At 41.4% G+C, this 17430-nt stretch overlaps 1 protein-coding gene across 2 annotated transcripts in view; it reads left to right on the top strand.

Annotated features, from left to right (window-relative positions):
* Positions 1 to 17430, top strand: part of SMYD1 (SET and MYND domain containing 1) — a 46358-nt gene that overhangs the window by 4179 nt on the left and 24749 nt on the right. For both annotated transcript variants that reach the window (XM_045828493.1, XM_045828491.1), the window contains exon 2: positions 14623 to 14799. In XM_045828493.1, coding sequence (XP_045684449.1) covers positions 14623 to 14799 — 177 coding nt within the window. The remainder of the gene's footprint in view (positions 1 to 14622; positions 14800 to 17430) is intronic.

The raw sequence follows: 17430 nt of genomic DNA, 5'->3' as shown, positions 1-17430 counted from the left end.
GTACCTTGACACTGAGCCTCTATTGTCTAGTGACTAGAACGAGTTTGTCAGCACTCTCTGGAGATAGTAACGTCTATTTCCAAGGTTGTGCACTTCCTCATGACAACTGGCAAAAAAATGACATATGCAGAGAGTCAGACAATAAAGTGGAACTGAGTCACATGACTCTTAAGGTTTCTTCCAGCCTGAGATGCTATATGTTGCATGATCTCTTCTATGTACAAAGGATTTCAGTGCAGCAAAGAGGAATGCTAGGCTAAAATAAGAATGGAGCTTGTTCTGATTATATTGCTTGATTTTAGCATTAAATATAAGAAATGGCATGGGAATGGTGCTTATGAGCTGTTCTAGAGGCCAACAAAACTATTTGATTATTATTTTTAACAGTCCCAGATGCCTTGAATTTTCAGGGTATCTAGCCTATATGTTCCTAGTCTGGGTCCATGGATCCTTAGCTACAGAACCACCTATAACTGGAAGATCAAAATTTTATGTAGATATGCATGCATGCTTTTTATTTTTGTGGAAAAAGTCCATAGCTTTCACCATGTTCATTTTTTATTTTATTTTATCCTCACCTGAGGATTTTTTTTTTCATTGCTTTCACAGAGAAAGGAAGGGGAAGGGGGAGGGGGGAACATTGATGTGAGAGAGAAACATCAACTGGTTGCCTTCTCATATTAGCGTAGACCAGGGATCAAACCTGCCACCTGGGTATATGCTCTGACTGGGAATCAAACCCACCACCATTTGATCCATGGGATGATGTTCCAACCAACTGAGGCATACCAGCCAGGGCACTTTCATCACTTTCAAAACCATTTTCAACCCAGAAGAAGGTTGGGACCCATTGAATGTATTCAATCTTTTCTTACAGATGGGGAAACTGAGGCTTAGGCAGGTGAAGAGTCTTCCCCAGGTCTCATGGGGTGAGTCATAAGGCAGAACTGAGCCTTCTGGGATCTTGTCCAGGCATCATCTCCCACTACTCGTCCCCCACAAGTGGACCCAGAGCTGCCTACTTATATTTCTTTTGTTCTTAAACAGTCCAAATTAATATTTAATCTTAAAAAAAGAAAGGGCACCTCTCCATCAATTTCAGAAGAATCAAAATCTGGTTCTGGGGACTGAGAATGGTTAAATCCAGAAACTCATAGGTAAAAAACAGGAATATACATGTGATTACATAGCAAAGAATGTGCTTATAATAACAAACCAATGTATTGTTTTCCTGCTGCTGCTGCTTTAAAAATCGCCACAAATTTTAGTGGCTTAAACAACAAATTTTATTACCTTAGACTTTTGGTCAGAGAGCTAAAATGGGTCCACAAGGCTAGGTTTCCTTGACTTTTCTAGCTTCTACAGGCTGCCTGCTGTGATATTGTGATTTATATTATATATACACATATACATATACATATATATGTGTATATATAATCATGTGTTGCATGAAGTTGGGGGGTTTAGGAGGATAGACTTATGGGCCTAAGACCCTAATCTGTGGGAATTGATGCTATCTCCAGGTAGATGGCAAAAGAACTGAGTTGAACTGTAAAATGCCCAGCTGGTGTCAGAGAATGGTTTGGATGATGTAAGAGACCACTCCCACACACATTGGAATTGGGTGCAGAACTGGACCTGCATTCCTGGGTTCTATCTTCAAAGTCAGCTGCCTTCTCCCCATCTGATCTTCTGCCTTCTTCTTATAAGGACCCTTGTGATTACATTAGGTCCTTCCAATGATTCAAGATTATCTCCTCATCTCAAGGATCTTAATCTTAATCACATCTTTCACATCTTTAAAGTTCCTTTTGCTACATAAAGTAAACATATCACAGTTTCTGGGGATTAGGACCCAGACATTTTGGGAAGGGCTATTCAGTGTACTACAGCCAATAATGTTGATTTGCTGTTAATCTAATTCATCACAGGAGATGTTACCAAAAAAAAAAAAAAGCAAAGGGAGCAAGAACACTGAATTTTTAAAACAGTTCTTTAGATAAAAATTAACCAGCTGCCAAATGATGCTGTTTAAGGAGTTGAAAATGCCCAGAAGATTATATAAATGTGTACATTTGTAGAGAAAAACAAAAGTGAGAATATGAAAAAAAGGAGAGTACTTTAAAAGAAAGTACTGTTAGCAGGCTTTTTCTGAAAATCAAACAGTTATGATCTTCATCAGGGCCAGTGAAGACAGCTGAGCTTTCAGCCAGCATAATTCTATGTGGGCCTGTGGGGACAGTGGGATTAGTCATGGCATATGCACAAACACTCATGTGGCCTTTAATCTGGAAACAGCTGGTGGATGGGTGGTAGGGACAAATGATGCTGTAAATGGAAATAATTTAATAAAGGATTAGAGAAATTCCTGAACAGTTAGTTCAGACAATGAATGAATAACTGTTAAAATATTCAGGTTATAGCATTAAATGTTTGTGCCTAATAGTGAGGATAGCCACAGTAGATTTAGAACTATGCCCTTAATTTGGCACTTGTAGCTGTGAAGGTAAGACATGTTGATATGTCACATGACCCGTTATGAGCCATATTGCTAAATTTAACTAAATAATCCTGAAATGCATAAGTTTGGGAATAATTTCTTTTGAGCGTAGATTAGATCAAATGTCAGCTTGTTCCCATAACATTGTCATCCTCACTCAGTTGCATCTGAAGATGTGTTTAAGCATAAGAATTGAGGTTTAGTTGCACCTAGAGTGTGGAAAATGCATGCAGGTTTGAATGCATTGTATGAACCTAGTCATGAGTTGTGGCAGAGAAAATCTTAAGAATTGCTATTGTAATAAAAGAGAGTTTTAAAAAAGATTTTATTTATTTATTTTAGACAGAGAGGAAGGGAGGGAGAAGGAGAGGGAGAGAAACATCAATGTGTGTTTGCCTCTCGTGTGTCCCCTACTGGGGACCTGACCTGGACTAAAATCCAGGCGTGTGCCCTGACTGGAAATTGAACTGGTGACCCTTACATTCTCAGGCTGGCGCTCAGTTCACTGAGCCACACAAGCCAGGGCAGAGAGTTTAAAAATAAATAGGCAAACTTTTTGGAACTAGAATAAATAACACTAAATTTATATAGAACCACAAAAGATCCTGAATAATCAAAACAATCTTGAGGAAAAAACTCCAAAATTGGAAATATCATGATTCCAGATTTCAAACTATACTACAAGGCATAATGATAAAAAACAAGCCAAGAATATACAATGATGAAATGATAGAGTTTTCAGTAAGTTGAAAAAACTGGTCAGATACATATAAAAAAATAAAACTAGACCACTTTCTTATACCATATACAAGAATAAACTGAAAATGAATGAAAGACTTAAGTGTAAGACCTGAAAACATAAAACTTTGGAAAGAAAACATAAGCAGCAAACTCTTTAACATTGCTCTTAGTAATATTTTTTTGAATATTTCTCCTTGGTCAAGGGAAACAAAAGCGAAAATGAACAAATGGGACTACATCAAACTAAAAAGCTTCTGTACAACAAAGGAAACCATCAACAAAACAAAAAGATAATTTACTGAATGAAAGAAGATATTCACCAATGATACATCTAATAAGGGGTTAATATTCAAAATGTATAATGAATTTATACAACTTAACACCCCAAAATGAACAATTCAATTAAAAAATGGACAAAGGACTTGAACAGAAATACAGATGGCCAATAGACATATGAAAATATGCTCAACATCACAAATCATCAGAGAAATTCAAATTAAAACCACAATTTGATATTACTACATATCTCTCAGAATGGCTATCAACAAGAAGTCAGCCAACAACAAACGCCGGTAAGGGTATGAAAAAAAGGGAACCCTAGTGCACTGTTGGTGGGATTGTAAATTGGTGCAGCCACCATGGAAAACAGTATGGGGTTCCTCACAAAATTAAAAATAGAACTATTACATGACCCAGCAGTTTCACTTTTGGGTATTTATCTGAAGAAATCCAAAGCACTAATTGTAAAAGACACATGTACCCCTATGTTTTTACAGCATTATTTACAATAGTCAAGATATGGAAGTAACCTAGGTGTTCAGTGATGGATGAATGGATAAAGATGATGTAGTACACACATACAATGGAATATTACTCAGTAATAAGAAAGAATGAATCTTGCTATTTGTGACAACTTGGCTGGGCCTAAAGGGCATTATGCTAAGTGAAATAAGTCAGGCAGAGAAAGACAAATACCATAAGATTTCACTTACATGTGGAATCTAGAAAAAAAAACAACCCCCGAAACAAAATAAATCAACAAAAACAGAAACAAACTCATGGATAGAGAACATTTCTATGGCTGCCAGATGGTAGGAGGATTGTGGGGATGGGCGAAAAAGGGGAGGGGATTTAGAAATACAAATTTCCAGTTATAAAAAAGTCACGGGGATGGAAAGTACAGCATGGAGAATATAGTTAATATTGTAATAACTATGTATGCTGTCAGAATGTAGTCAATAATATTGTAATAATTGTGTATGCTGTAAGATGGGCACTAGACTTACCAGGGTGATCACTTCATAAGTTATATTAATGTCTAATAACTATGCTGCATACCCAAACCCACATAATATTGTATATAAATTATAATTGAAAAATTTAAAAAAATGTTTTAAAAGTGGTATATATATATATATATATATATATATATATATATATATATATATATATAATGGACTATTACTCATTCATAAAAAAAATGAAATCTTACCATTTGTGACAACATGGGTGGACCTGAAGTGTATTATGCTCAGTGAAATAAGTCATACACAGAAAGACATACCATATGACTTCACTTGTGTGGAATCTAAAAAACAAAACAAATCAATGGACAAAACAGAAACAAACTCATAGATACAGAGAACAAACTGCTGGTTGGTTGCCAGATGGAAGTGAGTCTGGGGGGCTGGATGACAAAGGTGAAGGGATCAAACTGGCAGTTACAAAATAGCCACAGGGATATGATGCACAACATAGGGAATAGAGGCAATAATCTTGTAATAACTATGTGTGGTGTCAGGTGGTACTGGTTTTATCCAGAGGATCACCTTGTAAATTAAATAAATGTCTAATAACTGTGCTGTGCACCTGAAACCATAATGTTGATTTTCAACTGCAATCAAAACTTAATTATTTTATTTTATTTTTTAAATAGAAAGAAAACATTTGCCAACCTTTGTTCCAGACATACTTTTTACTGGGTCTGTAGTGTTTCTTTAAGTGGCTACAGCCATCTCTACACTGATGTAAGGGAACAGTACCACCAAACTTATTGTGCTAAAATATAATAGTACAAATAAGAAGCCATCAATGCCCCTCAAGGGTTTACATGAGCCATTTAAAAATGATATTAGGTAGATGCCTCGGGAAAAAGAAACCAACCCTAATTGTATTTCTTCTCTCAGCAAAAGCCTTCAATGGCTTCCATTTGCCCACAGAATAAGGATGTGCTTTCGAGAGTTGCATTCCAGGTTCCCCGTTGTCTAGTCATCTTTCTAACATTATTCGTCAATATGGTACATCCTGTGATCTCATCAAATAGCTACTCTTGTCTTCTATACATGCCTACTCTCCCCCACATGGAAGCCTTTGACTAATTCCAGGGGCTCTCCAAGGAAAGACGACATTCTCTGGGCACAAATTCAGTCCAGCTTCAGAGGAGCAGAACAATGTCTCTTCCCCTCCTGGGTGATTTCCTTCCCAGATTCCTTGCCTCTTCCTTTTCAGTGGGAGTCAGTTCTTCTTGCCTGATCCCTGCACTCCTGGACAGCACGCCTCACCTTGCTTACCTGTGTTTAAGTCCCAGCCTAGCCTGGAGACTGCTCAAAAGCAAGGTTTCTGTCTTGTTCATCTTTAAGGCCCTCTATCAACAAGCTAGATGCACCACATAATAGGTACCCAATACTTACTTATGAAAGGAAGGAAGAGTGGAAGGGAAAAAAAAGGAAGGAGAGAAGGAATTTAAAATATTGTAAAGTTCTCTGGGTACTTGAAGGATGGGGTGTTCTTTAAGACATGCCTCCTAGCCCTGACCAGGTGGCTCAGTTGGTTGGAGTATCATCCTATACACCAAAAGGTTGTGGGTTCGATTCCTGTTTAGTGCATATATTTAGGTTGTGGGTTCCATCCCTGGTAGGGGTGCATATAGAAGGCAACAGAGCAATGATTCTCTCACATTGATGTTTCTCTCTTTCTTTCCCTCCTTTCCTCTCTCTTTAAAATTAATACATATATCTTCAGGTGAAGTTTAAAAAATTTAGGAAAAAAATAAATTCCCCCTTGAATTTCCAGGGAAGGTCTCCTGGCTGGCTGAGAGCTTTTAAGCAGCCCAGAAAGCCAGAACTGTTGGTCTGGTTCTCTCTGGTTGGAGGTCTTGTCCAAACTGCAGGTACCTTCTCTTTGTGTTTATCTGTCCAGTAATCGGTTATTTCCATATGAGGAGCTGAGCGCTGGCTGCCCCCATCCCTCTTGACTCTGACATTTGACATAACCCAGTGCCTGCAGAGCAGAGTGAGTGGGGACCCATTGGCTGGGGCAGGGCACACTCAGGGCTACAGGCAAACCAGGTGGGCTTGGTGGCTTCCTTTGCCCTCTGTGCTGGGAGCAGTGTCAGGCCTCGGAAAGCCCTATGAGAATAACATCCCTGTGAAGATACTGATCGCTACTCTAAAGGGTTGTTGTGAAGGTTTAACCAAAAAATTGCTAGAAACATCTTTGCAAAGTGTTGTGTAGATGGGACTCTTGTGGGGACTGGCAAAATGAGAGTAGGAGGAGAGAGACTTGCTGGAGATCAGCTAGCTAAGCTGTCTGGGTGAAGCACTCTTTCTCCTGGAATCCAAAAAGTGGGTTTAGGACTTCATGTCTTTTGGATTTTCTTTCTCATGTGGGAAATAAATAAAGGGTTATATTTCTGGTGAAGAAGCACCCTTTTTCCCCTGTGGGCATTCTCTTCCAGCCTAGAGGTATGTTTTCCTCTCTGATGGCTGCCTGCGAACAGTGGAGGCTGGAGGAGAGTAGAGCTCAGTAGTCATGTGGCCCTGCATCCCCGTGTGACAGATGGATGGGTGGGCCAGGCTGACATTTACTGAGCATTCACCCTGTGCCAAGCTCTGAGCTATTTTACTTATTGTCTCATTTAACTTCAAGAGTGGTGGGAGTGTGTGTGTGTGTGTGTGTGTATTTTTTGTCCTCACCTGAGGTGGAGAGAGAAGGGAGAGAAGATTTAGAGAGAGAAGGGAGGGAGAGTTGGAGCAAAACACTGATGTGAGTGAGAAACATTGATTGGTTGCCTTTGTACACACCCTCACCAAGGACTAAACCCACAACCTAGGCATGAGCTCTGACCAGGAATCAAGCCATGACCCTTCCGTTTGTGGGATGATGAACAACCAACTGAGCCACACCGGCTGGGGCAAGAGTGGTAGGATTTTAAAACTCTTTGTGATTTTCTTCTTGCTTGAATTTTAAAAACAGTAAGTATGTTTCATTAAAAAGTAATAGCCATTATCAAGATCTAGATATTGCTATTCCCATTTTCACATAAGGAAACCAAGGCTCAGAGAGGTTAGAGTACTTGCTTGAGGTCACACAGCAAGTAGATAGCTAGAATCAGGAATTGAACCCAGCTCTGACTGACACCAGGTCTGACTTTCCCTAATACCCATCCTACCACCAATGGAAGGGGATGGAGACCAGAAGGACACTTTTTTTTTAAGCTTCCCACTCCTGCCTACCTGATACTTAGTTGCATACCCCACCAGAAGGAGTAGGATCTGTTTTCTCTCTTCTCTGATTTCTTGCTACTCAAATCTGTAGCATCAGCATCACCTGAAGCTTATTAGAAAGGCAGAATCTCAGGCCTTCCCCCAGACCTATGAATTAGAACTCGGTTGCTAACAAGACCTCTGGTGATACAATGCCCACTAAAGTCTGATTGAGAACCTGGGCTCTGCATCAAACCTTCTTGTCAGCTAAGCCTTAATAGCAGGTGAGGTAATGGAGAGAAAGGTCAGCCTCATTCTAAGGAGATCTAAATTAGGAGATTACTCACAATGCTTGCTGGGTTTCACCAACATCTAAAACTTGACTCTAGGCCCTAGAAAAATTGTGGAATGGAATCTACAACAGGTGAGTGATCCTGTAGACAATAGTTTGGCAGTTAACATTTGGAACCCACTAGAGTTCACCATGAGAAAAAGAACCATTCCAAATTGAGCACATTTTCTTTCTTTGAAAAGTAATTAAAAGTTTATTATAGCAAAGTGATTATAAAGAATCTCATGAGCAAATAGGAAGGTGAGTTATTATTGAACTGGTAAGTAGTTATATACATGATTGTAACATCTGCCACCAAGTCTGGGGTGACCTTTAGATTGCATCACTTCAGGGCTTGTCTCCAGCCTCAAACAGGTTATTAGTGACTTTGAAGACATGAGGAGCATTCCACTGGAATTCCTTATGGACATAATTGTAGTTCATGGCAGATAGATTATTATAACCAGGCCCTGTTAGAAGTGATTCAAGTCCCTTCATGGGGGCCTGGAGGCAAGTGCCAGGGCAGGTATATTCTCTCCCTTTGTGCCAGGCTAAGAAAATTTGTCCTGATGAGACCCACAGGCAGTGTCAATGAATGGGAGGGCAGTGCCAGAGGCCCATCCCCAGTGCAGGCAATAAGGGGGCACTGTATGCACAGAATTTAAAAACGATAACAGGCATGCTCTTCCAGGAGCATGCCCACGCCTTTCCTTTTCCCCTTCTCTTCTCCCACAGGCACTCATCTCCTAAACTCTGAGGGACCTCACGAGACTTGCAACCAGGGGAGCAATGGGAACAGCAGCTTGTCCCAGGCTGATGCCCTGATCCTGTCTCCAAGGCCCCCTTGTCTCTGACTTTCCAGTGGGCTGACCACAGTCTCACCTTGACTCACTTTTTCCCATAAGGTTTCTAGAGAGTCAAAGCGGCCCTTCCTAGGCTCTCTCCTGTTGCTTCTTCCATCCGAACTAAGCCCTTCTTGTTTCACTGTCCCCAGCTTTAATAAACATCCTCTCAAAATCACCTGGACTCATGCTGTGGAATCTTTTCTGCATGAAGTCAAGAACCACACACTTACAGGCTGGCCTGAGGCAGACCTGCTCCAGGCCAGTAACAACCTTAACATACACACACACACACAACTGGTAAAAGTCAATCTTTTTTTTTTTTTATCACCGTGCACAAGCAATTCTACACAATGTCAGGGATAAAATACTTTTCCTTGGAAAAAAAATCTATATATTAGTCTAGGTTCTAACTGATTGCTGTTGAGTAAACTTCAAATTAGCACATTAAAAAATTACTTATCCTTGAATAAACATTGTATTCTGCCTGGAAGTTAATTGGGAGGACTGTCAGTTGAAGAGCCAGCCCCTACCGCCAGTGCGCTTGGCTGCACATGTTTGCTGTGTGGTAAGTTTTGTAAGGTTCAGGGTTGTGCGAGCTTTTGCTGACCACAATAAGGTCTCCAGTCCCTGAGACACCACATCTCCCTGCAGTATAAGTGGGTTAGAAGTAGACAGTGATTGTAAAACATAAAGAAGCAGAACTTCTGTTATTCCAGGTGACCATTTGGAGTTTTTATTAGCATTTAAAATTTTAAAAAGTGCAATAGTGTAAGAACTGTGAAGTGCAATACATTTACACATCAACTATGTATGTGAATATGAACATATGTGTATGAATAAAAATATAAAATACTCTAATATTCTAAGAATATCATGATGGGTGTAAATTATGACAGCAGCCCCAGGGTACGGTTCTCTGATGGGTGTCCCTGTGGCAGATAGGCATGGAGTTCTGAGTGACAAGTTATAAGTGACAGCCAGCATGATTGTGCTTGCTTCTGACTCTTCCTCTACAGCCATTTCCTGGGTGTCCTTCCTCCCTGTCCTGCCTTTATCTGTATTCCTGGCCTGGGTACCGATACCCTAGAGGCGGACATCTGCTCCTCCTTTCCCTTCCCAGCCTAAGACATGCTCTCTGCTTTACAGGTGACTCAAAGCTTAGCACAGAGATATAATGATGACACAATAAAAATTCAAAATGACCTGGACAGTTTGGAATGCTATACTGAGAGCAGGCAGATAGGGGTGAAGGTGAAGATTCCACTTCAGGTTAAAAAATTCAGAGTCATGAGAAAATATTGGGGCATGATGGATACGTTAACTTGACTGTGAGATGGTTTCATGGGTATATGTGTGTTAAATTGCACATTTTAAATGTGTGCAGTTTATGTATGTCAATTATATCTCAATAAAGCTGTTTTTAAGCCCTGGCTGGCGTAGCTCAGTGGATTGAGCGTGGGCTGGGAACCAAAGTGTCCCAGGTTCGGTTCCCAGCCAGGGTACATTCCTGGGTTGCAGGCCAGAACCCCCAGCAACCGCACATTTGTTGGGAACTGCCCTGACTGGTATCAGAAGCTGAAACCCCCGCCTAGGCTAAGGCTAAGGGAACGCCCTTGGAACCGTAAGCCAGCAAGGAGACAAAAGCTTATCTCCCTGGCAGGAATGCTGCTTCTGCTGCTTTATTCATAACTGAACCCCAAAAAGCTTGGTCGGTTAGCCAAAGACAGGTAAGATTCCCCAAGGGGGGAACGACCTAAGACAGGCACGATCACTTTGGGAGGCCCCCTAAAAGAAGGACTTGGGAGGCTGCAGCAAAAGGGGGTGATGGACCCTCGCTCCTCGGCTTTGACATAGCCTGAGTTCTCATTGTCTGGGAGAAAATCTCCTTATCTCTCGGTTTCCTTAGTTCCCTTGCTCCACCTAAGCCTGAAACAATGACAGGGTGGTGCAGCTCTGTGCTGAAAAGGGCGGATTCCCCCGGGTGATCAGGCCTAAGAAAGAACATGTAAATTACTGTGAAAACTTCTTTGTTTAGAATGCTCTCAGTTGAATGAGAGGGGTCCAAAGAGGAAGTTAGTTTGTTCTTCAAAGTCTTACAGCTCTTTGACCCTGACTCAAAATAGACCCTCAGACTTCCTTGTTTTCTATGGTTCCTTACTTCCCCCTAATGTGTACTGTACTTTACCTGAATTATTATGCAAAATGAGCCCAATAAAAGCAGGTATGGATGGTAAATCGGGGCGCTCCCCACTAGGGGGGGTGGCTATTTCATCCCTACTTCTCCACAGAAACTAGTTTGTCTCTGTGCATGTTTTTTCTCGCGTGTTTTAGACGAGCCATCCACAGCGTTCTGTGGTCACTGCTGGCCAGTGACCCACGCAACACACATTGATGTTTCTCTCTCTCTCTATCTCCCTCCCTTCCCTCTCTAAAAATAAATAAATAAATCTTTTAAAAAAAAGCTGTTTTTAAAATATAATGACAAATGGACCAACAGAGGGGAGCCCTGACTTGGCTGCAGCACCTTTGAGAAAACTTGGGAGGTTCCAGTGACTATGTTTGTAATTTGACCTTAAATAAATGTGAAGTTTTTCTAATGGAATCACAATGTCCAGATTCAGGAAGTGTGAACAGCACCACACCTGGATACTACACTCTGTTCTGGGCACCATAATTTAAAGTGTTGTGACCCTTAAGTGACCAGGAGATAAGATTTGGAGCCTCTTTCAGATCCAGATTACCTGGGTTCTTCAGCACCTCCATCCCTGCTGACCAACTTCACATTCCTTCCAGAGAACGTAATCCTGACTTGAGACGGGTGTGAGAAATTCATAGTTCCCCTCCTCCAGAGGTTTGGAGCTTCCACAAAATGGTCAGGGTCCCGTGTAAGTTCCCTGTACTCTCTTCTCATCCTTCTCAAGCAGGGTACCCTCTGTGTGGCATAGTGATGATGGACTGTGGATTCTTGCAACTCACTAGGTATGCCAGTGTAATTCTACCCTTCTTCTCTCATTAGGAAAGCTTGAGGAATGCAAGGTACTGAGTAAGATATTATCATGGAAATAACCTTCAATCTGCTCTAACCTGTAAAAAGTACTAACCTTGCATGCCCTTGAGTACTCTATGATCATTAACCAATTACCAGCAATGCACATCACAGCAGATGGGGAAATGGCAGTGTGTTGAGTTGACTATCTAGAGGCTGAAAACTGTCTGGACTCCAGGAAGCCCTGAATCTATCTTAGAGCAGTAGCCCATGCAATGCCCTTAGCTTGGCTCTGTTGCTGTCTCTCCATCTCTTGATGCTATGTTGGAAACAGTGGGTCTAGCCTTTGGGCTGGTCCTTGAGCCAGATACCTTAGCATTTGCTGCTGGATCTTGCTTGATTGCCCTGTTATGCTCATTTTCCTTTGGCTATAGGAATGTGCCATGGACACACTGGAGAATGGCAGAACAGTGAGATTTTCAGAAACTTGTATAAGGAACTGTTGGAGGAGCTGAGAGTGTTGCACTTGGAGAGGGGAAATGAAGGGGAAACATGGCAGTAGTCTTCAAGTTCTTGAAGGGCTGACATGACCAGGCCTATTCCATTAGACAAGGATCCAGAGAGCCAAATTACATTATAGGAGTATGTTTTTCTGCAAGGCAAACTCAAGCTTAACATGAGGAGGAAGGTGGCAGTAATTGGGACTGGCCAACAATGAACTGATTGTTCTTGGAAGCAGCAAACTCTTTTTCACTATGGGAATTAGAAAATGCATGGTCAGGGATGGACACGAGGGGTTTCTGTACTTGTATGTTCTGTTAAAGATTCTTCCTTCAGGCTCTAGGATTCCATATTTCTAAAAGCCCTTGTTTTCTTAAACTTCTGAGATTCCTGTTTAGACTGTTAAGTACAACCTGAGTGTGTATACCCACTTTCTCTCAGGGAGCTCAACACTTCCCTGCATATTGCCAAACTTCTTTTCATCATTTCTCTGCTTCAGTGGCCAGGATTTCTCTTTCCCACATTGCAGGAGTATGCAGTTGGGGCCTAGACATATTGTGATCACACCAGGTTTCACTCATTCTGGGTGTTAGGTTATGTCTTGAGATAAGGTTACTTCATGCTAGCCCATGACCTTATCTATTCTAATCATGGCTTTAACATGGGGAGGCACAGGACTCTAATGGGAACACTGGGAAGCCAGAAGCAGGGGGTAAGGGGCTGAATCCTCCTATGTCTCTCTCTCCCACCCACAGAATGGACATATATTGTTCTTTATCACTTCTACTAACTCTGAGCCAGGAGATACATCAAATAACATCAGTGACATCAGTAACCTTGTAATTGTTGTTTTTAAATAAAATCCAAAAGAAGATAAAGAAAAGACATGTATAGTAAAAGGACAGCAAACTCACAATTATTAACAACCACACCTAAAGCAAAACCAAAAGAAACTAAGTAAACAACTAGAACAGGAACAGAACCAGAGAAATGGAGGGCACATGGAGGGCTAGCAGCAGGGGGGTGGGAGGAGGGGAGGGAGGGAAAAGGTATAGAGAATAAGTAGCATAGAATGTAGGTTGAAAATAGATAGGGGGAGGGCAAGAATAGTACGGGAAAGGTAGAAGCTAAAGAACTCATAAGAATGACACATGGACATGAACTAAAGGGGGGGAATGTGGGTGGGAGAGGGGGTACAGGGTGGAGGGGAGGGAAGGGGGGAAATGGGACAAATGTAATAGCATAATCAATAAAATATATTAAAAAAATAAAATCCTTACCCGAGGATATGTTTTTATTGATTTTAGAGAGAGAGGAAGAGAGAGAGAAGAAGAGAGAGACAGAGAAAGAGAGAGAGAGAAACACTGATGTGAGAAAGAAACATTGATCAGTTTCCTCTTGAACACACACCTACCAGGGATCAAACCCATACATAACATAAGTGTGTGCCCTGACCAGGGATTGAATCCATAACATTTTGGTGTATGGGATGATGCTCCAACCAACTGAACCACTTGGCCATGGCTAACCTTGTAATTCTTAAAGTTGCAAAACACAGAACTAAGACATGTCATAATGCATAGACCTCATTTTGTGTAAAATACATTGTTTCATGTTGCATCATATTGTGGATAGTTATGATATTTTATCCTTTGGGAGAAAGGACAGTACATTTCCACAATGATAATAATACATCACAAAGAATTTACCCCCCACCCACACCACCACCATGCCATTGTGCCAATAACCTGTGACTTTTGGCAACAGGACCATGAGGAATTTCCACTCATACTCCCTTGGCCCAGAAGTTTTCCTGGGGTTCCTTAAGTATCTTCTCCAATGTGTTTCAGGAACACCTTGTGCCTCCTTTATTATAGTGCTGCTCATGCTGCATGGTGATTGCCAGTTCAACTCTTCCTTTGGGAACTTATGATAATCTAGTGCCTATAGGTCATAAACCTATACTTGCTGAATTAACTTGAAAGGCTTATATGCAGGGGCTCAATAGTGTTCCCATTTAGTTCACTTTAAAATATCTGCTAAAATAATAGTTACAGCTAAAAAGGACCTTTGGAAGCCGAAGACTCTCATTTTGAAAAGTAGGAGTTTGAACCCTAAAAAGACAAGGATTGACCACTGAGCCAGTACCAAACCCCCAGTCTTTCAAAGGACAATGTGCTTCCTTTCCACGGTGCACCTCCAAACTTAATCATGTTTTCTTTCTCTATTTCCAGCCTCGTTAACTTTGTGTGCCACACCTGCTTCAAGAGGCAGGAGAAGCTCCATCACTGTGGGCAGTGCAAGTTTGCCCATTACTGTGACCGCACCTGCCAGAAGGATGCTTGGCTGAACCACAAAAACGAGTGTTTGGCCATTAAGAGACATGGGAAGGTACCCAATGAAAACATCAGGTCAGAGCTGGGCCCTGGGGTAATGTTTGGGATTCCCAAATGTAAGATGGGGCTGGTGGCAGTGACAGCATTCCCAGGCCCAAGGAATCTGGGCTAAGTGCAAGTCAGGACAGAGCCTCAAAGAGACTAAATATGGTCACTTCTGTGAACTCCCTTTAGGTCTGGGGGACCATCTAAGAGGGAGAATAGGTTAGCAGCTCCAAACTGTAGACACTGGCTGGAGCTGGCTGCAGACTCATTCTGTATGGCTTCTTAATATTCAATTTTAAAAAATTGATCTGCCAATGTTCAAAAATTGAAAAATTTCACATGAAAAAAAAAAAAGAGGTTTTCTGGCCTCTCTTGAAAAAACAAAATCAGTAGATTTGGCAAAAAGAGTTAGAGCTTAATGGCATCTGCCCCCTTCACAAAATACTGAGCTTTTCAGGTAACCACTAGTTACAGTGGTTGTACACACAGCCCTCTGTGCCCACTCCACCTGAGAGGCACTTGTATTTGCAACAATTAGTGGCCTCCCCTGGTGACCATCACCAGAAATCTCAGGGCTAACTAACATCAGAAAGCCTCAGTTCAAGAGCTCCCAAGCCCTGGAGCTCAACTATGGCATGGCCTGATGCAAGGCTGCAGGTAGGTGCTTATGAAGCTGATGGTGGAGAGCAGAGGCGATGGTGAAGGTGAAGTTGGGATTTTCACCATTTGGGAGGATGTGTAGGATGTGAAGTTAAAGTGCAAACTGGAATCATTATGTGCCGGTCATTTTTAGGAAACTACAAAATGAAATGGCTCCATTAGCCTCTCTGACCCCCTTAATTCCATCTGTTGAAATCCTACTCCTTTTTTTCTTTTTTTTTTGTTATTTCACATACAGTTGTATGCATGTATGTATTTATTTAAGTTTCTGCTTTATTGAGTTATAATCAATATAAAATTGTAAGATATTTTAAAGTATATTTTGTTGATTATGTTATTATAGTTGTCTCAGGTTTTTCTTCCCTTTATTGTCCACCACCCTGCACCCTCCCTCCCACCAGCATTCTCCACCCCTTTAGTTCATGTCCATGGGTTGTACATATAAGTTCTTTGGCTTCTCCATTTCCTGTACTATTCTTAACCTCCCCCTGTCTATTTTGTACCTACCATTTGTGCTTCTTATGCCCTGCACCTTCTCCCCCTCCCCACTGATAACCTTCCATGTGACCTCCATTTCTATGATTCTGTTCCTGTTCTAGTTGTTTGCTTAGTTTGTTCTTATTTTTGTTTGTTTTTTTAGGTTTGGTTGTTGATAGTTGTGAATTTGTTGTCATTTTACTGTTCATAGTTTTGATCTTCTTTTTCTTAGATAAGTCCCTTTCACATTTCATGTAATAAGGGTTTGGTGATGACGAACTCCTTTAACTTGACCTTATCTGAGAAACACTTTATCTGCCCTTCTATTCTAAATGATAGCTTTGCTGGATAGAGTAATCTTGGATACAGGTCCTTGCCTTTCATGACTTGGAATACTTCTTTCCAGTCCCTTCTTGTCTTCAGGGTTTTTTTTTTGTTTGTTTGTTTTTTGAGAAATCAGCTGATAGTCCTATGGGAATTCCTTTGTGGGTAGCTGTCTCCTTTTCTTTTGCTGCTTTTCATATTCTCTCCTTGTCTTTATTCTTGGGTAATGTAACTATGATATGCCTTGGTGTGTGCTTCCTTGGGTCCAACTTCTTTGGGACTCTGAGCTCTCTGGACTTTTGAAAGTCTATTTCCTTTGCCAGATGGAGGAAATTCTCCTTCATTATTTTTTCCAATAAGTTTTCAATTTCTTTCTCTTCCTCTTCTTCTTCTGGCACCCCAATTATTCAGATGCTGGAACATTTAAACTTGTCTCAGAGGTTCCTAAGCCTCTCCTCATTTTTTGAATTCCTGTTACTTCGTTCTGTTCTGGTTGAATGTTTATTTCTTCCTTTTGCTCCAAATCATTGATCTCTGAGTCCCAGTTTCCTTCCCTTCACTATTGGTTCCCTATTTTTATTTATTTCATTTTGCAGAGCCTTCACTTTTTCCTCTATTTTGTGACACACTCAACCATTTCTGTGAGCGTCCTGGTTACTGCTGTTTTGAAATCTGTCTGATAGGCAGGCTAGCTCTTCATCACTTAGTTCTTCTTTTGGAGCTTTGATCTGTTCTTTCCACTGGGCCATTTTTTTTTTTCCTGGGAGCACCTGTTATGTTGTAAGGGGCAGAGCCTTAAGTATTCACCAGGGCAGGGCAACCCACTTCATTGCTGCATTGTGGCACTGTATGTGGGGGAAGAGGTCAGAGAGGGAACAATGCTGCTTGCTTAGCTTTCTGCCAGCTTTCAGTCACTTCCCTGGCTACCCAGAAGCAAATTGGGCCCTTCTGGCGTTGATTCCTAGGTGGGTGGGCTTGTGTACATTTTAGGACTCTGTGAGTCTCTCCAAAGAACTCTTCTGTGAGGCTGGGAGTTTCTCCTGCCACCACAACCCCTACAGACATTTTACAGCCAGAGGTTTTGAGGCTTTATTTCCCTGCACTGGATTCTTGGGTTGTTCAGTCTATCTTGCTCCCTGGTTATTCCTCCCGGTTTATCTGCATGCAAATATGGGACCTCCTGATCCTCCAGCTGCCACC

Source organism: Phyllostomus hastatus, unplaced genomic scaffold (genome assembly GCF_019186645.2).
Source record: "Phyllostomus hastatus isolate PE091 unplaced genomic scaffold, TTU_PhHast_1.1 phas_scaffold_78, whole genome shotgun sequence".
Classification (NCBI taxonomy): domain Eukaryota; kingdom Metazoa; phylum Chordata; class Mammalia; order Chiroptera; family Phyllostomidae; genus Phyllostomus; species Phyllostomus hastatus.
Note: the sequence above shows the minus strand (reverse complement) of the source record. Positions and strands in the feature narration are given on the sequence as shown.